Genomic DNA, 27,892 nt, shown 5'->3' with positions numbered 1-27,892 from the left:
GGCTGGAGATTTGTTTTCAGTCTTAAGGAAAATATAATTTGTGCGTGTGCATGCAGTCTTGAGAAGAACAAAACTGAAATTATGTGCGCTTTCAATATCCATTATCTTCTCTCTCATCTGTGTTTCCATTGTCGTTTGTGGGGGGAAAAAAACAAAGTTTGTGAAAGAAAAAGGGAGAGAAAAGACAAAGTGTATCAAGTATATCAGCATAACTGCATACTTTCATTCTCATACAATGTAGCAAGGTAGAAAAAGCATAGAAATAAGCCTAATCTTTTCCCACAGATAAAGAAGAAAAGAAAATATCTTTGTAATTAGTCAAATTAGTTTTCCATTTCTCCTTTCTAGAACAGAAATCAAATGAGAAACGTTCCTAACATAATTATCTGCATGCAGTTCAAGGCTTCTCAGAGGATGTTCAGGATCCAGAAGGTCACCGTGAACTTAATGAGGTTTTCATTCACAGGTAACCTTCAAAAATGCATTTTAATCAGCATAAGGAGCTTTAGAAAAGAAGCTGTATAGTGTTCAGATTTTTAAGAGGGGGAAGATGCAGTAACTTTTTTTCACTTCACACGAGATGAAAAAGTGTTTTGAGAGACGGTGCATGCTATGCTCAGAACTGATGTGCAGTATTCACTGGGGTACCAGCGAAGGCCCAATACACAGCCTGCAAGCCGAAGCCCCGCCGCTGCTGGGGGGTGGAGGCAGTAAGGACAGCTGCACGCCAGGTATTTCTGGGCACACAGTGCCTCCTACAGCTACTATGGGAATTGTCAGTCTCACTAACCGACGGGCTTCTCTGGATGCCATCTTTTCATCGGGTTCCTACCTACTGGCTGTGAGCACAGAGTTACCAAAAAAATGGGAAATCCTAACATCCATCCAGAGGACTCCCTTGCAGATCCTACATTGCACAGGATTGCATTTCTAACCTCTTTAATCCCTTTAATCCCATCAGTAAGGAGAAACTAAGTTAGAAATGAGGAAACTGGTCATGGTTTCATGAGTTTTTTTTCTTTCAGTGTTTGAATTGCAATGCTGGACTTCAGGCTCCTCTTGATACTATAAAACTGTAAGAGATAGTCAATAGCTACAAAAGAGAAATCTAGAGAGATAGGAGCTGGAAAGATAAATGACACAGAGATATGCAATGAGTTCTCCAATACTGAGCAATAGCAAGGAGAGCAGGATCCTATGGACAGAACTGTATTTTACCTTTTTGTCAGAAACATATATCAAATTGTGATTATTTATATCACTTAATTTCCATAGAATCAATCATGAAATCATAGAACTTCTCAGGTTGGAAAAGAACTTAAAGATTGTCGAGTCCAACTGCAACCTAACCATACTACCCTAACAGTAACAACCCTTCGCTAAATCATGTCCCTGAGCAAACTGTGTCCTCAAAGCAAAGAAGTTCTCTCTCTTGGAATATTTTCTGAGCTCCTCACTGTCTCTGGTAAGAGAAACCGAATTCAGAAAAGCTAGGAATCAAGGAACTATCAAGGGTAGCATTGTTTCTTTTTCTGACATAGCTGCACTTCAGCTCCCATCAAATTCTACACACAGCTGTAATGAAGCTGAGCTTTTACTTCTTTCTCTGAACAATATCAGTGAAATTATATCAAGTCTCACTACTACTCTTCATTCCTCTCCCAGAGTTTGACTCTTGTTAGCTGGGGAGGAGGAAAAGGAAAATGTAGTTGACCCCTATCACTGAAACTACAACTATCACTGAAAGAACAACAGCACATCAGACATGTCTGTGTCACATTTGAATTCTCCCTCAGTGATGCCAGCATGCATTTGTGTTGGTGAGCACAAGCTGATAGTAAAAGCCCCTGGTTATCCACAGCTCCAGGAGTGTGGCTTTTTCCTTCCCCTCCAAGCAGATCTGTCCTCCATGTGGGCACTGAGTCTGTAACATGGCTGTACTGGAGGAGAAGATTTGCAAGAGAAATCCATCTTTTCTGAGTCCTGTATGCCAAAGCAGAGAGGATAATCCACATGGACATCATGGTGTCTCTGAAACCCTGTGAGATCAGAGGAAAGAGAAAGGACCTGCAGCTGGACAGCACATGTGCCCTGCTGTTGGCTCAGAACAACCCACCAAGAAAAGCCCAAAGAAGCTGTGGTGCCCCATCCCTGGAGGTGCTCAAGGCCAGGTTGGATGGGGCCCTGGGCAGCCTGAGCTGGTGGGGGGCAGCCCTGCCCACAGCAGGGGTTGGGACTGAGTGGGCTTTGAGATCCCTTCCAACACAAACCATTCTGTAATTCTATGATTCTAAGAAAAGCACAGCTCGATTTCATTCTGAAGGACTGCTAGGAAATCTAACAGTGCCTATTTTGCAAACCAGTGGTCTCTTGGCAAGACATTGCCTCATTAGATTGTGTTTCTTTTCTAATCTCCAAAAAACAGAGACCCCTCCCATGCTGGATGGTAACAAGACAGCAATGGATGAGATTACACTGCAGTGTCTATTAACATATAATAACCTCTTTATACATACATAAGTCTTTATACACCAGTCATAAATGTCATTTTTTTGAGAATGAGGTGGTCATTCCAAAGTTATCAGGCCTTGCTTTTTCACATATGACTCTATATAGTAATTGATACAATAGTTCTGTCACACATATAATAGAATCATAGAATCACAAGGTTGGAAAGGACCTACGAGATCATCTAGTCCTACTGTCTACCCATTACCATTGCTACCACAAGCACTAAACCATATCTTGTATCTTTTCATCCAGATGTCTCTTGAACACTGCCAGGGACAGTGACTCCACCACCTCCCTGGGCAGGCCATTCCACAGAAATCACAGAAATCACAGAAATCACAGAAATCACAGAAACACCAACGTTGGAAAAGACCTACAAGATCACCCAGTCCAACCACCCACATATCACCTATGGTTCTCACTAAACCATATCCCTCAACACAAAATCCAGACATCCCTTGAACACTTCCAGGGTCGGTGACTCCACCATCTCTGTTGGCAGTGCATTCCAGTGCCTGACCACTCTTTCAGAAAAGTAGTATTTCCTAACATCCAGCTTAAATCTCCTCTGGCGCAGCTTGAAGCCATTCCCTCTAGTCCTGGCACCACGAGAGAAGAGTCTTTGTCAAAGGTTTTGCTGAAGTCTAGGTAGACTACATCAACAGCCTTTCCCACATCTACCAGACGGGTCACTAGATCAGGTTGGTCTTTGTGATCAGGTGCCCTTTGTGAAACCATACTGGCTAGACTGATCACCTGGTTGTCCTGCACATGCCACATGATCTTCCTCAAGACAACCTGCTCCATAACCTTCCCTGGCACTGAGGTCAGGCTAACAGGCCTGTAGTTCCCTGGATCCTCCTTACAACCCTTCTTGTAGATGGGAGTCACATTGGCAAGTCTCCAGTCTTCTGGGACCTCACCAGTCAGCAAGGAGCATTGATAGATAATGGCGAGTGGCTCGGCTATCACCTCTGCCAGTTCCCTCAGCACTCTCAAGTGAATCGCATCCGGCCCCATGGACTTGTGACAGTCCAGCTGAAGTAGTAGGTCTCTGACTGTGTCCTCCTCGATTGTGGAGGGTATAGTCTGCACCCCAGATGAGACTATCAGGTCAGAGAGTGGAGTACCTTGAGGATAACTGGTCTGATCTTTAAAGACAGACATAAAGAAGGCATTCAGAACCTCTGCCTTTTTCTTATTCTCAGTGGTCATATTCCCAGCCTCATCCAGTAAAGAATGGAGATTCTCCTTAGTGTTGATGAATCTGTTAAAGAGTTTTTTGTTCCTTTTTACCCTAGTGGTGAGGTTGAGCTCAAGCCGATCTTATGCCTTTCTGATTTTCTCTCTACACATCTTAACAACTTCTCTGTATCCTGTCTGAGTTGCCCATCCCTTCTTCAACAGGAGGTAGATTCTCTTTTTTTCTCCTGGAGCCTCAAGAATAGCCCCCCTATTCATCCACACTGATCTTCCTCGCCAGCTCATTTTGTGGCTCGCAGGGGGCCCCTTCCCCTTCCCCTTCCCTTTCCCCTTTCCCTTTCCCTTTCCCTTTCCCTTTCCCTTTCCCTTTCCCTTTCCCTTTCCCTTTCCCTTTCCCTTTCCCTTTCCCTTTCCTTTTCCCTTTCCCTTTCCCTTTCCCTTTCCCTTTCCCTTTCCCTTTCCCTTTCCCTTTCCCTTTCCCTTTCCCTTTCCCTTTCCCTTTCCCTTACCCTTTCCCTTACCCTTACCCTTACCCTTACCCTTACCCTTTCCCTTACCCTTCCCTCTTCCCTTCCCCTTCCTCTTCCCCTTCCCCTTCCCCTACCTCTTCCCCTCTCCCTTCCCCTTCCCATTCCGACTGATATTCTGACTCTCCTGCTTTCTACAGGCTGTATAGGGAACACTGATGCTTAACCTGAATGCCCAAACTCTGTTGACACCTCTGGAGTGAAGTCACTAACTGTGACTTAGGTGGCTAAGCAGGTGCTCAGAAGCTAGACTTTGATCTGAAGCCTATTGTAGTATAGCCTTAAGCCTTTGTGTTCTGACTCACTCGTTTATTATTTCCTTGCCATGTGTGATAGATAGAAAGATAGGTAGATAGAAAGAAAGAAAGAAAGAAAGATAGATAGATAGATAGATAGATAGATAGATAGATAGATAGATAGATAGATGGGGGACATTTTTGTCCTGTCCTATCTACTGCATTGGGAATTTGCTTCTCTTGAAAAACTGACTAATGCCTGTGTAAGCATAATATCTAGAGACTATTTCTTCAATACACAAAGAATAGAGAGCAAACACAGTGACATGGAGCCAGATGAGACAACATTTATTTACTGTTGGTTAGCCATGAATTATGACTGTCACAAATGCATTCCACTCAAAAGAAAAAATATAAAAGGAATCTGCATTTCATGGAACAAGTTAGAAAATGATTTGCATGAATGAATGAAGTGTGCAATAACTGCTGTAAAGCTTTCTGTAGAAGAGCTGTTGTTTGTTTGCAGTGGTTTGTCAGACACAAGCTAGCTTGCATTACAGCAGATCACAATTCTAGCACAAAATCTGAAAAGCAAAACTGAAACTTTTTTTGCTATGAATAAATTTGAAGATGGCTTCTGCAGAAGCAACAGAATGCATCACATTGTCGACATTCATAAAAATCCCACTAGTGAAGCAGCAAATATTGATGGTCTCTTTTGCTGCTCATGAGTCTGATGTTGAAATTTGGATGTGGCCCTCTGCCCGCAGGTTAGTAGAAAAAAACCTAGCTAATTACCTTCACCTATACTACATCCTTCAAAAACTACTCTACAATTGTGATCAGTTAGTCCCGAATGTTACGTAACAAGAGGTTTCAATCCCTTTTCTTCAACAGCCAAAAGAATTAAAGGAAATGATTCATTTTGTTAACTCTGAACGTATGGAAGGGCCAAGGCATGTTCATGCACAATGATTATCTTACAGCTTGCAATTGAGAAGAACTTAACATTCTGCAGCTCTCAGATGTTGTTTTCACTAAATAAGGATTCTCCACTGCAATCTGTAAGGATCATAAAGATGAAGATAGCAGAGAGATACCTTCAGTGACTATCACTCATATTTAATTTGTAACTGATTGAATGTTTTGTATAGAAACATAAACTTGCTTGTGCTGGATGCAAAGAAATTCATGAAATATATATATGAAAAGATTATTGGTGATGTCCATGAAAATACTGATGCGTGTTAAAGGAAATAACATTTCCCTAATCCACCTTAAAATATCATTTCATTCTTCTTCATATGCTTCTCTTCATTTCCATGCAAAGATGGTGCTTGTCCAACAACCCAAACAGTGAGCAGGAGTGCTGAGCAGCTCCCCAGACATGCTTTCTCATGGCCCAGATCTAAATGCTCTCTCAAGTGATTCCCAGGCAGAACTTTGGAGTCACAGTGTTGCAGGAGCCACTTGCAGGAGGCAGTTTGCAGATGGAAACTTCACTTTTCATAGCACAGAGGAGGCGGTACATTTAATTTGCTGCTGTTCTGTATACAGACAATAGCAAAGCTGGCAACTTGTTCAAGCACTTCAAATCTTCCAAAACTGATTTTCTGACTCTCCTGCTTTCTACAGGCTGTATAGGGAACACTGATGCTTAACCTGAATGCCCAAACTCTGTTGACACCTCTGGAGTGAAGTCACTAACTGTGACTTAGGTAGCTAAGAAGATGCTCAGAAGCTAGACTTTGATCTGAGGCCTATTGTAGTATAGCCTTAAGCCTTTGTGTTCTGACTCACTTGTTTATTATTTCCTTGCCATGTGTGATAGATAGAAAGATAGGTAGATAGAAAGAAAGATAGATAGATAGATAGATAGATAGATAGATAGATAGATAGATAGATAGATGGGGGACATTTTTGTCCTGTCCTATCTACTGCATTGGGAATTTGCTTCTCTTGAAAAACTGACTAATGCCTGTGTAAGCATAATATCTAGAGACTATTTCTTCAATACACAAAGAATAGAGAGCAAACACAGTGACATGGAGCCAGATGAGACAACATTTATTTACTGTTGGTTAGCCATGAATTATGACTGTCACAAATGCAACCCAGACCTTACCTCAACTGCTCCAGGGCCAGAACCACCTTGAAAGGCACTGGGGAGACAGGCATGCCCGAGTAATACTTCTTCATCAGGTCCTGCAAGTCCCAGAGAGACAGTGTCAAAGTGGGCAAGGGGCACACAAGAGCTGTTCCACCCGGCCCTGAGACAGGCACAACTGCCACACACCAGCCCCATCACTCCCATGTTTCCCATGGAAGCACTGCAGGATGCAGCAGCTTGACAGCTGGTGCACCTAGCCTGCTGCCTGCCAGCACCCAAGATCTCCACCAGCTGGAGATGTGTGGCTGCTGGAGACCCGTAAGCCCCAGGGAAGTGAGCCTTGTGGTGCAGCCCAGAACTCCTCTGCAGACAGCCCTGTCTCTAGGCACTCACCATCAGGATCTCCAGCAGCTTGCTCTTCAAGGAGCAGTTAAAGCAGGCGGAGTCACCCACAGCCTGGAAGGTTGAGGGTACTCTACCATAGGTGCTGAAGAGTTTGCTCAGGGTGATGAGCACCAACTCCTTGGACACGTCCCCCGTGGCCTTCAGGTGGCTCTGGAGCTCAGCCATCACCAAGGTGAAGTGCGTCCGAGCCAGAGCCACCAGGACATTGCTGGCAGCTGTCTTGACATTGCTGGTCACGCCCTGGAAGAGAGTCACTGGTGACACGCGGCCCAGGAGACTGCCTGAGGCCCTTGGAAGAGCTAAGCCCCCACCATCCGCCAGCAGAACACCAGCGTGGGCAGGCGGTTCCCTTTGCCCTTGGGAGTGAGCCCTCACCTGGGCTGCCGTCAGGTCCCGGGACACCTCTGCCAGCAGCCGGTTCACCACTCCGCACGGCGGGCGGCTGCTGTCTTGGCACAGGGCGCTCTCCAGCTCACAGTACGCCTGCGCTCGGTCACCCTGGGGACAAGGATCAGTCACGCTCGCTTTGCCCGCTGCCACCCATCGCTCTGTGGATGTGCTGCCGGGCCTGGCAGCCACGGCACCGTGGCCCTGGGCCAGGAGGACAAGGGTTGCTGGTTGGATGTCCCCAACTCACCTCCTGATCTTGCAGGCGCTGAAGCAGTAAGGTCGCGGCGCAGGTAGGGGCAGGGCTTGACACCCTGCTTCTCTCCCTGCGAATATTCTCTCCCTGGCAGAATATCTGAAAGAGACTTTGCATCCCATGGAAAGACACTAAAGGGATTGGGAGCACCAGGAGTGTTCTCCTCTGTCCTTCTGACTGGAGGCTGGGTCGCAGAAGGAAGGAGGAGAATAGAGGTGGTAAATTATTGGCTGATTCCTGGGATGGTGTTGGGATCAAGGTTTTGTGTACCTTGATCTTGGACAGGTGTGTGGGCATGAGATGGAGCACAACTGAACAGTTGGGGCCAAAGTGTTCTGGAAAGCAAGCTGGCTAGATTGATTAAACCACATTTGATGGAGGAATGGAATGGAATGGAGTTCCTTGTGAAATGAGGAAAAGAAGTTAGGTTAGAAGTTGTATGCCTTCATGAGGTGCTGAATTGGCAGCTACAGATCTGACCTTTCTAAGCCAGGTTTTCGCTGTTGATAACAGATGCTTTTATACAGACCTAGAGAGTTAGTGCGGACAGTGAGTCTCCTGTTTCTCCAAATAACACTGTTAGCTATCCCATCTCTGGAATGCAAGGCAGCAGGCTGGGCAGTAAACCACAAATTAACAAAGAAGCAGTGGATTGGTGGATGGAGTTGATGCTGATAAGAGGACCGTTCAGAGCCAGGCAAGCATCCTCCAACTCCACTCAGGCCAAAGAGTACACAGCCAGGAAGACAACGGCCTTCATCAGAAAGACCACCAGATGACCAGGGAGAAATGCCTCACATGCATAGAAGAACTGAGACTCAGGGTGGGGAAAAATGTCAATCATTCTGGGGACTCACGGCAATAAAAGCACATTTTCTTGGACATCAAATGCATATGTGAGCAGCTTGCTCTTTAAGCATATGCCTTTCTTGACCTCCCGTACGCAGGCTAGGAGGCAATACCCCCCTGCATCAGCATAGGTGCGCAGCTCTGAGTGAACATGCCTGCTTTATGGCTGCTCTGTGGTGATAGACTTTGATTCCGCATGTCACTTGCAACAGAGAAGGGCCTGGGAATGATGTCTTCTAAGTAAACTGTGGAGAGAAACCTCCAGTTGTCCAGTAGGATCTTGTGAGGACTCCTCAGGGAAGACAACATTGCCAAGAGCCTGGCTTAAACCTTCCTGCATCCCTCTAGAGATTCCTGCACCCTCTGCTTCCCTACGGTGCCTGTATAGCAATGCACGCTGCGTGGGGAATAAACAGGCAGAACGAGAGATCTGTGCGTGCTTACAGGGGGGTGATGTCATGGCAATCACACATGAGACATGGTGGGACCTGAGTCTGTTCATCGTGGGGAAAGGAGGGCTGAGGGGGGATCACATAAATGTTTGTGAATATTCTGGGAGTCCTGGTGGATGAGAAGTTGGATATGAGCAAGCATCATGTGCTTGAAGCCCGTAAGCAACTATATCCTGGGCTGCATTAGAACAGGGGAGGCCAGCAAGGAAAGAGAGATGGTAGTCCTCCTCTACTCAGCTCTTGCGAGGCCCCGTCTGGAGGACTGCATCCAAGGCCTGGAGCCCCAAGCACAAGAAATATGCAGAGCTCTTCTATCAGGTCCCGAGGAGGGCCGCTAAGATGATCAGAGGACTGGAACACATCTCCTACGAGGAAAGGTTGAGGAGACTGGGCTTGTTGACCTGGAGAAGAGAAGGCTCTGAAGAGACCTCACTGTGCCCTTCCAGCTCTTGAATGGAGCATATAAACAGGAGAGGGAACAACATTTTACAAGGGTGGATATGATAGGACAAGGGGGGATGGTTTTCAGCCAAGACAAAGGAGATTTAGGTTAGATATGAGGAGGAAGTTTTTCACACAGAGGGTGGTGACACATTGGAACAGGCTGCCCAGAGAGGTTGTGGATGCCCCATCCCTGGAGGCATTCAAGGCCAGGCTGGATGTGGCTCTGGGCAGCCTGGTCTGCTGGTTGGCACCCTGCCCAAAGCAGGAGGCCTGAAGCTATATGATCTTCGAGGTCCTTTTCAACCCAGGCCATTCTGTGATTCTATGATCTTGAGGGAGATGGGAGGCATATGGACGAGGCCAGGCTCTTCTTGATGGTGTTTAGCGATAGCACGAGGAGTATTGGCTTAAAACTTACCGTACTAACATTCAGAAGAACTTCTTTATGGTAAGGGTGATGGAGCTCTGGAACAGAGAGGCTGTAGAGTCTTCTTCTATGGAGATATTCAAGACTCAGCTAGATGCCTACCTGCGCAACTTCTTGTAGGGTACCTGCTTAACCAGGGGGTTGGACATAATGACCTCTTGAGGTCCCTTCCCGTCCCTGTGGTTCTGTGTAATTCTGTGATGCACTATGATCTGTGCTGCAGACATACTGAAAATGGTCAGTAAAAATGGGAACAGCAAAGTGACAGGTTTGCCTTCGTTGCTCAAGAAAGTCAAACCTAAAGCTGTCTTCAAAGCAACTTGTGATGCTGAGTGCTACAAAGCAGGATGGGAAAATAAACTGTGGGTGACTGCGAAGTAGCCAACTAGAAATAAATATTTATCACTACATCTACATAGTCAGGGGTTCTAAACCAGCTGTTACCTCTAAGGACAATGATCTGAGGAGAACTGCATTTTCCTTTGACATTCTTACTTCCCCTGAAAACTGCAAAAAGTATGTAAATGCTCCATCCCCACATCCAGCTCTCCTACATTTTTCATAGCAACATGGAACTATTTGAGTTGGAAGGGACCTTTAAAGCTCATCTAGTCCAACTCCCCAGCAGTGAACAGGAATGACAGCTCCATCAGGTTGCTCAGAGGCCTGTTCAGCTACTTCCCATACTGATGTTGCTGTCCACCAAATCCTGCAGTGGGAAACATAGGATTACTTTGTAGCTGATTTACTTGCTGGTTCTCTCAGGGGGAGATTCAATGGCCCTATCTGTGGCCATCATGACTGGGAGCTCCCTTCTTTAACATCCATTACCATTTCAAGACCACTGTCCAAGTCAGTGACCCATGGGCTCACCAAACAATTTTGTGACCAAACAGCAGCAGAATGGTTAGCAGTGAATGTATAGCAGAAAAAAAAAGGCAACTATTAACCTCAAGTTAAGTACCCTGAGCCAATACTTACCTTCTTAACATCCAACTGATACGTAAGTCACCTAGATTGCTTTCTGAGACCCCACTGCCTCTGTGAGAAATTTCTTCCTAGATCCTCCCAGTAAATGTTATGTCTTCCTGGCAGTAGGCATCCCCACTGGGTATTGGTTCTCCTGCCGTCAAAGAGAATGGGAAGAGATGGGAAATACCCCTCATTAATGTAACACAGTTCAGTGTATGTGCATCAACCCCATTCTAAGTTCTGCACCTTCCCTCACTACAGAAAATCCCCAGAGAGCACAGGACTGTGCCTTCAAACAGGAGGCAGCTCCTCTGAGATGTCCACGATGTCCATCACTGGCACAAAATACACAGAAGAGACGACTGCAACCTTCAACTAAGGAACACAGTGGAGTATATTCTTCTGCCTGCCCCCTTTTACTGCTCTCTGACCAGATTGGTACTCCAAGACTTGGTATCCCAATCAATCAATTAAATTACTAAATAAGCCATTTTTAAAGTATTTCAAAGTATATTGTGTTCTGCTTTTCGTGCTATCCCAGCTGCATTCTACACAAGATGGAAATGATTTTGAGAGCTTTATGTTGGGATAGATATAACTGCATACTTCTACTTGAGTTGCATGCAAAGTTAAAAGTCTTCTTTTTTATTTACATTTCCCCGTCAGGAGACGTATGCCTCATCTGGCTAGTATCTGTTGTATTTGAGAGACAGATGCAGTTGCAAAGACATGTCACAGAATCATAGAATCACAGAACGGCCTGGGTTGAAAAGGAGCACAATGATCACCTAGTTTCAACCCCTCTGCTATGTGCAGGGTCGCCAACCAGCAGACCAGGCTGCCCAGAGCCACATCCAGCCTGGCCTTGAATGCCTCCAGGGATGGGGCATCCACAACCTCTCTGGGCAGCCTGTTCCAGGGTGTCTCCACCCTCTGTGTGAAAAACTTCCTCCTCATATCTAACCTAAATCTCCTTTGTCTTGGTTGAAAACCATCCCCCCTTGTCCTATCATCTCCACCCTTGTAAAATGTTGTTCCCTCTCCTGTTTATATGCTCCATTCAAGAGCTGGAAGGGCACAGTGAGGTCTCTTCAGAGCCTTCTCTTCTCCAGGTCAACAAGCCCAGTCTCCTCAACCTTTCCTCGTAGGAGATGTGTTCCAGTCCTCTGATCATCTTAGCGGCCCTCCTCGGGACCTGATAGAAGAGCTCTGCATATTTCTTGTGCTTGGGGCTCCAGGCCTTGGATGCAGTCCTCCAGACGGGGCCTCGCAAGAGCTGAGTAGAGGAGGACTACCATCTCTCTTTCCTTGCTGGCCTCCCCTGTTCTAATGCAGCCCAGAACACAGTTGGCTTTCCAGGCTGCAAGCGCACCCTGCTTGCTCATATCCAGTTTCTCATCACACAACATCTCCTGCCAGTGACACTGACGGATGAACATATTGGCCATTCAGGATGCACATGGAAACTCAAGCAGTCAGAAACAAACCTTTAAAACCACTGGAGAATATTCTGATAGAAGCCCTCCACGCAACCAGCTTTCACCAGTTTGCAGTGCTGGTCTCTGTGCTTTTTGCTGTTGGTCTGTTACTCAAGGAACATCATTTCCATCACAGCAGCCCATCTTGGGGAGGAAGTCCTTAACCAGTCAGAGCCATAACTAATCATCCTTTGCTTTCTAAATTTCCAAGAATAATGTGATCTAATTCTTCCTAGGCAGGAAATGCTCTAAGAAGATGTTAGAGTCTATTCCATAATTCTGAACAAACCAATTTATTCAGCTATGATAAGGAAGAGTGCCTGAACTTTTGCCACATCCCATTTGGCTTTTACAATTCTATTATCAGAGAGATTTTTATATTAATAATATTAATATAAAGAGTGGTTTTATTTATTTATTTATTTATTATTAAAGATATTAATAATAATAGTGTTACAATTACAATTCAATTACAATTCAAATACAATTACAATTCTCTATGTGATTAATGGTATCTCTTCGCTTCGCTTCGCTTCGCTTCTCTCTTCGCTTCTTGTCGCTTCGCTTTGCTTCGACATGCCTTGCCTCTCCTTCTCCTTCTCCTTCTCCTCCTCCTCACTTCCTCTTCCTCTTTGTCTTTCACTTTGTTCTTCTACCGGCACCAGCGTTGAAGGCAAAACTCTCTTATTCTTTTCCACGTCTCACTAGAAAAAGGAGAGTCTCAAGTTGTGACTTGTAACCTCAAAGAGACTCCAAGCTGCCTCCTCCCTGGATTCCTCTGGCAGAGGCCAGCTACAAGTGTGACCTCAGGCACAGCAAAGGCGGGAGTGCCAGTACCTGTCCGTTGTCCCAAGCGGCCGGGAGAAGTTGCTCATCACGGCCTCAGTGTGACAGCAGGTGAGGATGACCACCGCCTGGCACAGGAAGGGCAGGAACGTGCTCTGCTGCGCAAACGATGTGATGCTGCGCAGGATGTAGAGGATCGGAGGCACCTGAGAGAAGCAGGGGAGAAAGAATGACTTGCTGCATCCTGCACTCTGCAGGGCCCAACCATGGACATTCAGCGCATGAGCAGTGCCTGTCCCTTGACATGCTGCCAAGTCCTAAGCCTGAATTTCATGCCAGCTACCCTGGTCTCCATGCCCTGAGCACACGGGGCAAACGGCACAAGTCATAGTGCAACAGCCAGCAAAAGTCCAAGACACGTGGAGGAAAGTCTCTTACGTTCCAACTGATGTCCTTCCCGTGCATCTGCAGGAAGGTGGTCATCCACTTCCCAGCAGCACGCACACGCACTCCGTTGGCTTTCCGGATGGTCTCCTTGATGGCAGTCATGAAGTCAACGGTGCGTTCTAGGGGGAAGTTCCTGCACACGATCTGCAGAGAAATGAGAAGCGGGAGAGATCCCATCACTGCTCTGCTGCAGCTGTCTGTACCCTGCTGTTTATACGGAAGGCGGTTGAGCCTTCTCTCAGCTTCTGCACCCATGGTGTTTGCTTACATGCAAAGCCTACCTCCCAGCAGCCACAATCACACATGCATGCAAGTGCACTCACACACACAAACGCACATCATGGAGTCAGCTCCTTGCACTGGGTGCCTGAAGGCCAGACGTAGCTCAGAGCCTCCTGCTACTTGCTGAGAAAACAGGACTCAGGGTAACAGCTCATTTTGGAAACAGTGTGAGAGGTTGGGAGCAGCACAGGGTCGTGCAGAAGCCTACACACAGAGATCACACCACCCCTTCTTGGGTCCACATACCATGGCCATTTTGGATGTGGTCTGGAGCTGAGAGGCGATGCTGCAGGCATGCAGCCCCTCGCACAGGCTCCCGATGTCACCCGTCTCGATGTCTGTGTTGGTCGCTTTGGCTGGAAAGAGCAGAGGGAGAAAAGGGAAGTCATGCTTCTGGAAATGAAACTGCTTTCCATGGGGGAAAGACAGAGGACAGGATGGGGACAAGAAGAGAGCTGCGCACGGTGCCTCTCCCTCCTGTCAAGAGGGCCCAGCCCGTGGGGCTCTGGTAGTGCTACGGCAGAGGGCAGAGGGCTGGAGCACATCTGCTCCACTCACCTTGGATTCGCAGAAGGGAGCTCAGACAGGTGACAGCCAGCTGGCGGGATGCGGGCATGGGGTCACAAGTCAGAGGCGCCAGCAATCCCACCAAGGAGCCAAAGTGCTCACAGGCATCTCCTCTCTGCAGGGGTGAGAGGCAGGAACAAAGCTGTAGACGGCCCCAGCTCTCCCCAGCTTCTCCCATCTGTGCCTTCTCATGCCACGACACAGCATGCACAGCTGGGCAGAGCTCGCCTTCCAGCTCAGGGGCGCTGGGGAGGGAGCAGGCGGCATGCGGTGGGGCTCTTTACTCACTTGAAGCTCTTCACAAACAGCCAGCAGCTGGGAGCAGGTCTGCAGGGCCCTCTTGCGCTCCCACACGTTGCATGATACCATCGATTTCTGCAGGACCTGGGGTAGAGCATCTGTCTCACTGAGGATGTCTTTTCTTTCCCTTCCTGCCACCCCTCTCCCTGTCCCTCCTTTCCCAGCACTTTCCCTTAAGGCCTGCTCTGTTGCTCCATGTGGCCTCATGCCTCACTGAGCACCAGCACTGCCGCCCCGCTCTCTGCAGTCACTCCTGCCTCCCAACCCAGGAGCTCTTCCTCGGCTGTGGCCTGCCAGGGGCTGGCTCCTGCTTTCCCCCTGCAGGGCCCATTTCTCTGCCCATTTCAGCTCGCAGTGAGCTGGCACGTCAGCAGGAGATTTCTCCCCCTCTGATCCTCCTCTCAGTCCCCAGATCTCTGCCCCCGCTATTGACAGGCACCATGCTTTCTCCCTTGCCCCACGCACACTCACATGGACTATGTTCTGGAAGAAGCCACCGCTGGGCTCTGTCTCCAGCAGGACCACCATGAGCCGGCCCAGAGCTTTCAGTGACGTTTGCTGAAGCTGAAAGCAGAAGAGGGGAGTGACGTGTAGCATCACGGCTGCAGCCAGAGCAGAGGTTGTGTGTGCTGAGGTAGGGTTTGACCGAGAGGTGGCTGGGAAAGTTACGGCAGGTTACCTGCAGGTACTGTGCTGCTTGCTGTGACTTCCTGATCTTCAGCATCATCTCTGCTGAAGGGTGTGTCACGATGTTCTTGCAGCACAGGACCAACATCTCACGCAGGTCCTTGCTTTCAGAGGAGGGCTTCAGCTTGCTGAGAGGAGGAAAAAAGGAAGAGAAATCAGAAAGTGCCTTTACCAGTGCTCTCCAGACTGGTTCAGGCAACCTCTGAATTTCTCCCAGTCAACAGCTACAAAGCCAATACCCCACCAAGCTCATGCTGCTGAGCACTGCCTTCAGTTCCAGCAGCGCCCACCTCCTCCCCGGCAGCAGTGAACCACCTCCCGCTCTGGAGGGAAGGAGACCCCAGCTCTCCCTCTCTTCCCTGCCAGGGGACAGGAGCACCAGGGCCTTTCTCCCTGCCCAGAACCTCAGCTTTGCTGGGCACAACAGCCCAGCCGTCTCTCCTGCTGTAGATGTGGCTCCTCCCCCCCTGGCCCCTCCAGGCCCTCAGGAGCTACCCAAAATGGGGACCACCATCCTGCCTTGCAACCTCAGCCCTTACCTCAACTGCTCCAGGGCCAGAACCACCTTGAGAGGCACTGGGGAGACAGGCATGCCCGAGTAATACTTCTTCATCAGGTCCTGCAAGTCCCAGAGAGACAGTGTCAAAGTGGGCAAGGGGCACACAAGAGCTGTTCCACCCGGCCCTGAGACAGGCACAACTGCCACACACCAGCCCCATCACTTTCCCATGGAAGCGCTGCAGGATGCAGCAGCTGGTGCACCCAGCCCGCTGCCCAGCTGCTGCCTGCCAGCACCCAAGGTCCCCACCAGCTGGAGACGTGTGGCTGCTGGACACCTGCATGCCCCCAGGGAAGCGAGCCTTGTGGCGCAGCCCAGAACTCCTCTGCACACAGCCCTGTCTCTAGGCACTCACCATCAGGATTTCCAGAAGCTTTCCCTTCAGGGAGGGGTTAAAGCTTGCAGAATCACCCACAGCTTGGTAGGCAGAGCTGCAGTCGGTGATGCTCTGCACCAGCGCGAGGTTGTTCTGCAAGTCCTGAGGAGCAAGAGAGAAGAACATTCTTTGAACTGCGGGAAGGGACAAGGGCTGCAAGGGACACATGTGGGGACAACACTAAGGGAAGGGCTTGGATCTTTATCTGGGCACAAACAGTTCCCCGAGGGACCTTTGGAAAGGGAAGGCCCATCTCAGCATCCCCCCCACGTGGAGGGGCTGCAGCTGGGCGCTGGCACGCTTTGAGCTCTTACCCGACAGCTGCAGCTGTAGAGCATCAGGATGTTGCCCACGATGTCTCCCTCCAGGTGGGCGAGCAGCTGTTGCTTGGAGGCACGCAGTGCCACGCTGCCGTGGGCGAGCATGAGAGCGCTGCGTGTGGCATGAGCTCTCGTGCTGTCCAGCTCCATCTGTGTGGGAAGAAATGCCTTGAGACACTCGCTAACGGCCCCCAGTGCCCCGCGATGCACCTGGGCTCCCAAGGCAGGAGCTGCAGGGAAAATAAGGCCGAAGAATGCCAAGATGGAAACCCGTAACGCTTTACCTTCTTGCGCCTGGAAATCCTGGCATTGCGGCCTTTGCACAGCCTGGACGCAAACATGGTGAGCGTGGCCAGGACTGTGTGGAAGTTGTTCTCAGCAGCATGGCTGAGAAGAGAGATGATTCCCTGCACAAAAGAACAAGGGGCCGTTGGCACAGGCCTGAATCTACAGGTCCTCTCCTGAGCAAAATGGCAGCAGTGAAGAGGTTGAAAGGCCCGGAGCAGGGCCAGGAAAAGCCCCCTGCCCCAGGGCCAGAGCAGGGATGCTCGCAGGCGCTGGAGGAGAGGAGAGCTCACCTGGGCCTCATGTGGCTCCTCCGCGTTTGCCTCCTCCAGGTGCTGCAGCAGCTTCTCCTGGACATGGAGGACTCCCTTACAGGATCCCAGCACCGTGCCCAGAGCCTTGTACAGGAACGACTGCATGGGAAGGGAAGGAAGAAGCTGAGATGTGGCAGCAGCTTAACGTGCTGGTGGAGGGCCAGGTGGGGAGGACCCACGCTCCCTGGGAGTCGCTGAGAGCAGCTGCAGAGCCCAGCTTTAGCCATCCCCGGGCAGATTGCAGGGAAAGGCCTCTGGGGGGCACAGACTGGGAAGCAGCATCAGCATCCCACGTGGGCAGAGCACCAGCCGCAGCCCCAGCCCCAGCTGGACACCTGCAGCTGCACCGCTGGGTAGAGCTGGGGGGAACTCACCTTTTCTGCAGAGCTGCTGGCAGAGCTGCTCAGCCGCTGGCTCAGCTCACAGCTCAGGGCCTTGGTCCACGCCTCATCATCTGCCGTGTCCACTGACGCCCTCAGGAACTGTTGGAGAACAGGAGAAGACAATGTTCCCTTGCCCTTTGCCTCTTCCCTCACTCCCAAGTCACCGCAGCCCTCTGGGGAGAGGTGCCTGGAAGAACAGTGCCTCTCCCAGCTCCCCCGCATTCCCTCCATTAAAGCCGCCTGCCCTCTTCTCCTAAGACCCCCCTGGGCTTGGCACAGAGCGGAAGAGGCAGCGCCACAAGGGCGTTCGGCCGCTCCGCAGCAGCGCTTGAGAGGCTGTTCCTGCCCCACAGCGGCTCACGTGGGAGCGGGGCTACTTGGGGCAGGCAAGCACTTCTCTGCACCGCGCCTCCCGGCAATGCTGTACCTTTAGCAGACGGCGCTCAAACTCGGCAGTGTCCGGGAAGCTCTCATCTTTCCCTGCACAGCAATAGGAAGACAAAGACCCTTACTTGGGACCAAGGCACAGAAGAAGAGCTGCTGCAAACCTGGCTTGGCCTGGGCACTTGACACAGCCAAGCTGGGACCTGCACCCCCTCCACAATGACCTGTCCCTCCCCACAAACACTGCCTCCACAGGAACACGGAACTAAGTGCTCCAAGGCTGCTGTCTGAGGGGACATGAAGGGCCCATCCATGTCCTGGAATGGGCAGATCTCTGGTGGGATAGGTCCCTGGGCCTCAGTGCTGACTCCCAGGAATGGGAACAGCAGCAGAGCAAGAATTGGGCTGCAGGCAGTGCTTCCCCTCTGCCATGCTACAGAGCTGCATTTTCACTCCCCCTTTCCCTTCCCTTCCCTTCCCTTCCCTTCCCTTCCCTTCCCTTCCCTTCCCTTCCCTTCCCTTCCCTTCCCTTCCCTTCCCTTCCCTTCCCTTCCCTTCCCTTCCCTTCCCTTCCCTTCCCTTCCCTTCCCTTCCCTTCCCTTCCCTTCCCTTCCCTTCCCTTCCCTTCCCTTCCCTTCCCTTCCCTTCCCTTCCCTTCCCTTCCCTTCCCTTCCCTTCCCTTCCCTTCCCTTCCCTTCCCTTCCCTTCCCTTCCCTGCCTCTGCCTCCCCTCCAGTACTTTACCTTCAAGACACTGCAGCAGCAGGGGGATCTCAGTAGCCCACATGGCCCCCACAGCCCTGTGGAACCTGCTGTGGAGGTTCTTCATCAGCAGTAAGGCAGCAGCTTGGAGTTTGCTGCCTGCAACAGGGCTGCCTGCCACCACCTGAGTGAGAGCAAGAAAAAGCAGGGTCACTTCTGCAGCAAGAGCAACGGCTTCCCTCCAGGATGGAAGCAGCTTGGCTCTGCTCTGGCAGGCAAGGAGCAGCCAGCAGCTTTGCCCATGGCCATGCTGCTTCCTCCTGGCTGCTCCTAGAACTGGCCTCTGGAGCATCTACTCACCAGCAGTCGTGCCAGCAGTGTCTGGGGCGTCAGCAGTGGGCCTGCAAAGAGGAAGAAGTGCTGAGTAAGACTCCAAGACACTGCGTGCCCAGCCATGCACACCTCCGCTGTCCCTTCTGGGTGCTACCACAGGTCAGCAGAGCTCCCTGGGGGAGTTTTTGCTCCTACCTTGAAACATGGAGCTGACAAAATGGGGATCCAGGTGTTCTATCGGCCGTCCTGTCAGCTCCTCTCTCTCAGCCAGGGCACAGACACAGCGGGAGACTGGGATCAGCATGCCTGTGTACTGCGCTGGCACCACAAACAACAGCAGCCGCGGCCACAGGAGCTGTAGGGAACGAGGCAGTTGAGCAGGTCAGCATTCCTGCTTCTGCTCAGAGATGAAGAGGACTCTGTGAATTTCCCTGAGTCCTGTGTGCTTCAGAGGAGAGACCTGGGGTCTTGGAATGGGACGAGGAACACGTGGTGCAAGGGCAGGGAGCAGCAGCAGGGCAGAGCGTGACTTACTTTGGACATCCCTCTCGCAGAGACGTCCAGTGATCCCAGGATGTCCATGCACAGCTCCTGGAGAGCTCCTTCTTCCTGGGCTTCCCGGGCAGAAAGGTCTCCGGCTGTCTGCACAACAGTGGTGTTGAAACACTGGTTATGCTCAGTTCTCAGGAGCCTCTCAGGAGGCTCAGGTGTGGCCCCAGCAGTGCTTCTGTATACCAGCCTCTGAGCAGCACGGGTCTTCCAAAGGAAGATGCTGCCCACTGCCCTTACCCTTCTTCCTGTGGCGCGGCTGAACTCCCTGAAGATGTGCCCCACCACATCCCAGGCTGAGCAGCTCCGGGTGCTAGAACTGAGCAGATCCTTGATGAAATACAGAATAGCCGTCCTCACCTGCAAGGGGTCAATTATGGGTGTGATTTTCCTGGTCAGAAAGCAAAGGGAAGCCAGCTGCTCATCGGGGCAGCCCTTTGGGCATGAGCAGAGACAGCAAGAGCAGTGGAGAGGCTTTAGCTACTGAGGTGAGGGCCAGGCCTTAGCACCAGGCTGTGCGCTTTCCATGCACAGCACAGGGACCTGCCCGCTCCACTCTGCCTGCTCTCCCCACAGGAGCCATCATGACCGTGTGGCCAATGCCCCAGCACCTCTCTAGTCACCCCAGCCCTGCCCGTGCTGGCAGCAGCATCACCACCCCGACAGCGCTTTCTTTTCCCAAACCAGCTCACCCGGGTGCTGGGGTCGCTGCACAGACGCTGCACAGCCTCGACGACCTGGGGCAGCATCTCCGTCATCATGGGCTCTGCAAGAGATGCACAGAAGCATGAGAGGAGCCACAAGGCAGATGGCAGAAGGGAGCCCTGGCAGTCCCAAGGCGTGGTACTGACCAACCCGTGGTACTGACCATCAGAGCGAGCCAGAGCACCCAGCAGACCCAGGGCTGCCACGCATCCAGGCTCCCAGTCATCGCCCAGCTGCGACTGCAGAAACAGGATGGTTTCCTCTGGGCAGATCCGGGCTGCAGGGAGGAAATCCCACGCTATGTTAGCAAGAACCTCACACCCATTCCTGAGGTTTGTGAGAGAGGTTTTGGCCAGGGCACAGCCAAGCATGGCCAAGGCTCCTCTCCTTACCCTGCAGCATGATGCAGTGGGTCAGCTGTGCACGACCAGCCTCGCTGTGCTGCTTGCTGTCGTCATAGAGCTGTGGGAACAAGGTCCATTTGAGAAAATCACATCAGCACTGAGGACGGAAAAGACACCTTGCTGCCCGCTCTCGTCTCCCTGGGCACTCTCGGGATGAGGACAGGCAGACAAAACCCAGCCCACCCCACAGCATCCCCGAGAGTACATGCATGGCTCTAGAGCAGCCTTGAGCATGCAGGAGCTAAGGCTGAGCCGCCTTATTCAGGGGCTCGGAGCTTTGCAGTCCTCCTGAGACTTAGCCACAAGGGAAACTGCTGTGGGCGCAAGGATAGGCTCCCCTTACCTGGTAGAACACGGCACTGGTGACGTCCAGAAACTTGTCCCCTGGGATTACAGACTGAATGCCCCCTAAGGCCTCCAGGAAGATAGTGAGGCTCTGCAAGAGAGCAGGAGAGGAAGTAAGGGATGAAGCCACATCTAGCCACTTGCGAGTGGAGAAACTGCTTCCCAATTGTTTCTCTGCAGGGAGAAGCTCCTGCACAGGCGTTCTTGTTTATCCCCCACCTCCCAGCGGCACCAAGAGAGTCTCTCTGCTCTCAATCGAGCCGTTTGGGCATCATTTGCAGGCATTTCCCACCCAGCAGCCCACTTCTCCCCCATCAGATGCAACTGGATGTGGTCCCCCCAGTTGTTAGCATAGAGCTCCTCAGGCACTCAGAGCCCCACAGTGATGGTGAAGCTTCCCATCCCCAGGAGATGAGCCCCAGTGATTCTTGGTTCCCTCCTGGCTCCTGTCTGGGTTGTTCCTTCTCTGACTGAAGAGCTCAGGAAGCCTCAGACCTCTCTTGAACACCCATTCCTTCTTTCTCCAAGGGCTCCCCACCTCCTCCCTGCGTCCCCCTGACCCCTCGTGGCATTTGCACGAGCCCCACGTCTACCCTGAGCCCTGCACAATGTCTCTCACCTTGGCCACCCTGCAGGTGTCTTGGATCTCCTGACACGGGTGAACGAGCCAGAGGAGCTGCTCCCAGACCTGCTCTTGGTGCTGCTCCTCTTGCAGGAGAACCTCCAACATGGCAGCCACAGCCCCAAGGACAGCCTGTTTGTCCTGGAGAGGATGGCAGAGGCCCGGCATCAAAGACTGAAGGTCTGCCCTTCCTACACAGAGGGCTTTCCCTTTCCCTTCCCCTTCCCCACACCCCCACGCCCAGCAGGAGATGGGCTCGCTCTGGAGGGCAGGCAGCTTTTCCCCATACCCTCATCCCCAGCTCTTCCTGCCACAATGCTGTGACATGCAGCTGCTCCCTGGCACAGAGCCTCTTCAGGGCCCTTTGCAGAGCCAGCCCACTCCCTCTCATCACCCCTCAGCTCTCAGCCCACTGGGCACAGACTGAGCTGCCAACATGGGTGCCCCTGCTGCCATCCTGGGCTGGGAATGCAGCAGTGCTCACCTGTTCCTCCTGGCAGTCTTGCCAGTTCCACACCACAGAGAAGAGCAGCTCGTGAAGGTTTTCATAGCTCTGCTCTTTCTCCATGGCAGTCCAGGGGCATTGCATTCCTGAGGACAAGTAATTCTTGACTCCATCCAGCCACTGTTTCAAAACTGAAAAAACAAAATAATAAATTTAAATTTTTTTTTTTTTTTTTTTTTTTTTTTTTTTTTTTTTTTTTTTTTTTTTTTTTTTTTTTTTTTTTTTAAAGAGAGTGAGAGAAAACGGAGTCTGTGAGAGTCTGCAGCAGGGCTGCCCTGGGGCCGGCACTCACCAGCACAAGCGATGCGCAGGATCTGGCCACTCTTCACCTGGCCCACCACACTGCGCAGGCCTGCCAGCATCAGCCACACAAAGGGGATGCACTGTGGAGCTGCAGAGAGGAAGGAGAGGGCCACAGTCAGAGCCCCGGCAGCAAGGTAGGTGGACAGCAGCCCTGCAGCCCCCAGCTCAGTGCAGATCACACTCAGAGGGCAGAGGCCCCTTTCCCGGTTGTCATAGGTGTCAGGAGGTTGAGGGTACTCTACCATAGGTGCTGAAGAGTTTGCTCAGGGTGTTGAGCACCAACTCCTTGGACACGTCCCCCGTGGCCTTCAGGTGGCTCTGGAGCTCAGCCATCACCAAGGTGAAGTGCGTCCGAGCCAGAGCCACCAGGACATTGCTGGCAGCTGTCTTGACATTGCTGGTCACGCCCTGGAAGAGAGTCACTGGTGACACGCGGCCCAGGAGACTGCCTGAGGCCCTTGGAAGAGCTAAGCCCCCACCATCCGCCAGCAGAACACCAGCGTGGGCAGGCGGTTCCCTTTGCCCTTGGGAGTGAGCCCTCACCTGGGCTGCCGTCAGGTCCCGGGACACCTCTGCCAGCAGCCGGTTCACCACTCCGCACGGCGGGCGGCTGCTGTCTTGGCACAGGGCGCTCTCCAGCTCACAGTACGCCTGCGCTCGGTCACCCTGGGGACAAGGATCAGTCACGCTCGCTTTGCCCGCTGCCACCCATCGCTCTGTGGATGTGCTGCCGGGCCTGGCACCCACGGCACCGTGGCCCTGGGCCAGGAGGACAAGGGTTGCTGGTTGGATGTCCCCAACTCACCTCCTGATCTTGCAGGCGCTGAAGCAGTAAGGTCGCGGCGCAGGTAGGGGCAGGGCTTGACACCCTGCTTCTCTCCCTGCGACGCGTACGCCTGGGCACGCAGCCCACACAAGCAAAGAGACCTGGAAGGAAAGAGCAGAGCAGCTGCTGCAGGTGTTGCTTGGAGCCAGGGCCGAGCACCCGGCCAGCTGTGGGAGGAACGCTCCTTCAGCTCCAGAGCGCGAGGCTGCGTGTGGTTGGCGGGGACAGGGGAGGGAGCTTTCCCCTTGCTGGGGTACTGGGGAAACCACGGTGAGCAGCTGCACTGGGCAGAGCAAGGACAGTGCTGCTGGCACGTCCTAAACAGACACTGGAGGCACACGTGTGCTCAGGCAGCGTCACGGGGTCCAGAGAGGTGGAGGGACTCACTTCGAAGGGCTCTCAGCCTCTCCATGATAACAGGATGCCTCCAGATAGACGCAAAGCTCCCTCTGGTTCCACTTCCTGCGGGTCCCACAAGCAGACTGAGCCACCGCTCCCACCGCTCCACAAGGGTGGATGAGGCAGCCACTGTGACACCACACTGCAGTGTCACCTCACAGAGAATGAATGACGCGCCCCGGGCTGGGCACCAGGCAGGTTCCCAGGGCAACCCTGCAGGCCCTCAAACACAGCACGTTTGTGTGATGCAATCGGCTCTGGGGTTCCGGTTCCATGCTGACGCAGGGAATCACCTCAGCAGGTGATGGAGAGCCCCTGCCTGGGAGCAGCTGCTGGGCACCGTTGCCCGGCGTTGTCTTAGTGACTGGGGACTCCATGCCGGGAGGCACTGAGGCCCCCGTCTGCTGCCCGACAACCTCTCCAGAGAGCTTTGCTGTCTACTGGGGGCACGTGTCAGAGATGTTAAGGAGACTTCACCGCATCTGATCAAACAAGAACACCACCATCTGCTTATTGTCATCCAAGTAGGGTGATGGGAGGCTGCCACAAGGAAACCACCAGACCAGGCTGCTCAGAGCCACATCCAGCCTGGCCTTGAATGCCTCCAGGCCCTCAAACACAGCACGTTTTTGTGACGCAATCGGCTCTGGGGTTCCAGTGCAGCAGGGCAGCTGCACTCAGCAGAACAAGGACAGTGCTGCTCCACCACATCTGATCAAACAAGAAGACCACCATCATAGAATTATAGAATCCTAGAATCACAAGGGTGGAAGGGTCCTACAAGATCATCTAGTCCCACCGTCATCCCATTACCACTCCTACCACAATCTACCATATCTCGCAGCTCCTCATCCAGACGCCTCTTGAGCACTGCCAGGGACAGCGACTCGAACCACCTCCCTGGGCAGGCCATTCCAGTGCCTGAGAGAAAAATTTTTCCTTATGTCTAATCCAAACCTCTTGTGGTACAACTTGTCGCCATTTCATCAGATCCTGTTTGTTGCCTGGGAGAAGAGACCAACCCCTCCTCATCGCAAGCTCCCTTCAGGGAGGTTGACATCAAGTGAGTGAAGAGATTAATTCATTAACAACATAATCATCGTTTTACAGTTTCCACACCAAGGACAGATTTGGCTGCTTTGTTCGTTTGTAGCCATCCTTGTCTATTCTCCGTGGCTTGCATGAGTGAGGCAGTAGGAAGGTGAGTACAAGTCAGCAGGTGGAAAGCAGCTCTCCATTTTCCTGTTAGCCGTTCCCTCCTCCATGCCAAAGGGCAGTGCTTGAGCTGGAAGCCTAAACAAAGTTTTTGTAGAACTGTTTTATCAGCATCACAGGTTCTTTCAAGCTGTTTGTTGGTTTGTGATGAAATGACCTCAAAGACAAGATGAGCAGAACAAGTCTGTGTGATTAATAGAAAATAAAGACATGTAAAAAAGGAGGTAATAAACACATTTCATCTCCTAATTAATCTATCAAAAGCTTTATTTTCCTTTTAGTCCAAATTATAAAAGAAATTCATAAGATTTTTTTTTCAAAGAATAGCTGTATGATTGCTGTACTTTTATTGGCACTTATTTTTAACTTTTCCTTATGAGAACAGATTTTTTAAAACCTATACATAAGGAATACTTATTAAGAAGCTTTCTCTCTTTTTGTACCATCTACATGTGTGAATGGCAGACAAATTAGGATGGAAGTGTTGAGCAAACTCAAAACACATTGCATCTGACAGTGCTGGTAATAAATAGATGAAGGATAGAACTGTTTAACTCACAACTTCCCAAACTGTTTCTGTCCTTAAAAATGCACCTATCCTTCCTATAGCAGAGTGGATATTTACAGCACATCAAACATATTTTCGTCAGGATAAATCATACAAAGTGTTACATTTTAAGGGTAGGCCTATTTGGACACACACCATCTCCCTTTCCACAGCCCATCACCATGGGGCAGAAGAAGCCTTTCAGACAAACTCTTTGCTCTTCTGTTCCTGCTGCACACAGGACAGTTTGCCTCTCTAGTCAAGCAACAGGCAGCACCAACCTGGAGAGGACTGCTAAATTTTTTGACAGTTTGGAAAAAAAAGAACCTAACAACACAACTTTGTCCTGTACAATAAGTGTGGCTCTTTGCATTGAAATTCAGAGAGATGCTGCAGGGGAACACTGTTTGATTGGGCTATAAGATCTCATTGAGTCTTGGAAACAGCACAATCAATAACAGCTACGTTGCTTAAAAATGGAAGTAATTTGGAAACAATAACAGCTGACAAAACCAATTTGTACAAAAGGCTCCGTTACTACTTTGCATCCTGTGTTGGATGAACTTTTCTTTTTGGATCAGCTGTGTCATACCCAAGGATAACAGGTAACCCACGTTATGCAGAGGGCTGCAAATCCGAGTACTGTACATTAAACATAGGCACTCAAATTAACATACCCCTATTTTCCAAATTGAACAACAGCAACAGCATCTGTCAACAACATAATGAATCTGAAACCTGCTCCCAAGTCAGACTTGAGCCTTAATGTGAAAGCCAAGATTTTATGAAAGGGGTAGATGTTATTAAGTAGACAGCTAATCAATCAGCCACCACAACACTTGGCTTCTCACTACCTCTGGTGCCATTTGTAAATATGTGGAGATCTGGAATGAAATGCAATAGAAATGCAAGGAATGATTATGGGCAATCACAGTGCAGTGATGGAGTGCCAAGGAAACATCAATAGCATTCAGACAGTAATTTTTCTGATTACAACATGCAATCACAGGGCTGATGCAGTTTCACACCAACTGTTTCAGACAAGTAAGTTACAATCTGTGACTAGGTAAAAAAGCACATACTACAGTCTAAGCACATAATTGGGTAATGTTGTCTTCAGTGGAACATAACCATATCCCTACTTTCACAAATGTGTTTAATATTGTCCTGTTGGGAAGATACTGTTAATGAAGCTCATTACAGTAATTTGTATTGGAGAAGCTTGTAGGCCAGTGTCCCTCTGTGTTTGGCATAGTGCTAAAACTGGAATTCAAGTTTCTCTGCTCTATAAATTACAAAGTGCAAGAGAGAGAAGCAACTGAGTGGGTGGTGGAGATACGGAAAGGGGAGAAGTAGCAGAAGGAACGTACACAGCAAGGGACAGTGAAAAAAATGTAACTGTGGTCACAGCAAATGGAGAATAGGTTCCATCTCACCTAACTTCAGATTGTAGAGCATAAATTTGTGTATCTGAGTTAGCTGCCCAACACTGTCTACACCTGATCCATTTATCTGATTTGCAGTTCTGTACTTTAACATACCTCATCCTCAAGCTCATGGAGTGACTGACCCAGATGCAATAATTGTATAAGGCCACCATCCATGAAAACTAATGAAAGAGAAAGAGTGTATAATAATTATGGTACTACTGCCCTGCACAGTAACTTTAGCTGAAGAGTGGACATTAAATAAAAAAAAAACAAACCTGGAATTCTAGTTCAGACAGAAGGTAAAACGCTGAGAGCAGACATGTTCTCACATCAGCCATGTGAAGAAGGCAGTTCCTATTCTCCCTGAGTCTGTGGAGGAAGAGAGAGAGCAGGTTAATGCCTGTGGATATTTCTTTGAATTTTCATTTATACAGTATTGTAAGCTTTATAACCTTTCAGATCCAAACTGATGCTGAAGCCTCATTTTTTTCTGTAATCTTTGGATTCAGGTGCAAGTTAGACAGGAGCTCCTGGGAAACCTGGGAGCTGGGTCAATGAAAGTTTCCTCCTGCACAATCCATTATGCTGGCCCAAGAAGCTCCCTGCTTAATGTTTGTAGGGAACTCCTTGCCAAGTCCTCTGCCATATTTAGAACTGCCCTTGCAGCAATGTCATATTAATGGGAAAATGTAGGCAGAGGGTCTTTCTGAAACAATTTTGCCTTTTCATATGATGGGTCACTTAGTAAGCCTGGTTGGACAAGGGTTCCCAATTTCAACTTGGAGCTTAAATGTCTGGGGCTGAACTAGCCTGAGAGAAAATCTGCCAAGTAACAGCTGCCTTAGAATGGATACAGCATGCCTGGAACAAAGAGCAGAAGTAGAACAGAATCACAGAATATCTCAAGTTGGAAGGGACCCACAAGTGTTATAGAGTCCAGTTCTTGGCTCCACTCACACAGTTCCTGACTTTTCATAGAATCATAGAATCACCAATGTTGGAAAAGACCTTCAAGACCATCCAGCCCAACTGTCCACCTATCATCAATATCTTCGACTAAA

At 50.4% G+C, this 27,892-nt stretch overlaps 1 protein-coding gene across 1 annotated transcript; it reads right to left on the bottom strand.

The window, feature by feature from the left end:
- Positions 1–407: 407 nt before the first annotated feature.
- On the bottom strand, positions 408–23,652 carry LOC306955121 (maestro heat-like repeat-containing protein family member 2B; the record flags this gene model as incomplete). Its single annotated transcript, XM_079546358.1, has 34 exons — positions 408–471; positions 6,603–6,682; positions 7,041–7,583; positions 9,799–9,874; positions 13,095–13,249; positions 13,482–13,634; positions 14,019–14,128; positions 14,331–14,454; positions 14,628–14,714; positions 15,111–15,203; positions 15,319–15,454; positions 15,866–15,945; positions 16,241–16,363; positions 16,576–16,731; positions 16,866–16,988; positions 17,160–17,279; positions 17,555–17,662; positions 17,991–18,043; positions 18,691–18,832; positions 19,009–19,049; positions 19,177–19,336; positions 19,516–19,623; positions 19,771–19,890; positions 20,223–20,296; positions 20,399–20,512; positions 20,628–20,697; positions 20,983–21,075; positions 21,604–21,747; positions 22,091–22,242; positions 22,404–22,502; positions 22,657–22,822; positions 22,958–23,080; positions 23,220–23,341; positions 23,628–23,652. The coding sequence occupies 34 exons, from the start codon at positions 23,650–23,652 to the stop codon at positions 408–410; spliced, it is 4,137 nt and encodes a 1,378-aa protein (XP_079402484.1).
- Between the last annotated feature and the right edge of the window lie 4,240 nt (positions 23,653–27,892).

The sequence above is a fragment of the Tetrao urogallus genome (assembly GCF_951394365.1).
Source record: "Tetrao urogallus genome assembly, chromosome: 1".
Classification (NCBI taxonomy): Eukaryota; Metazoa; Chordata; class Aves; order Galliformes; family Phasianidae; genus Tetrao; species Tetrao urogallus.
The sequence above is the reverse complement of the archived record's forward strand: the minus strand, read 5'-3'. Positions and strand labels throughout refer to the sequence as shown.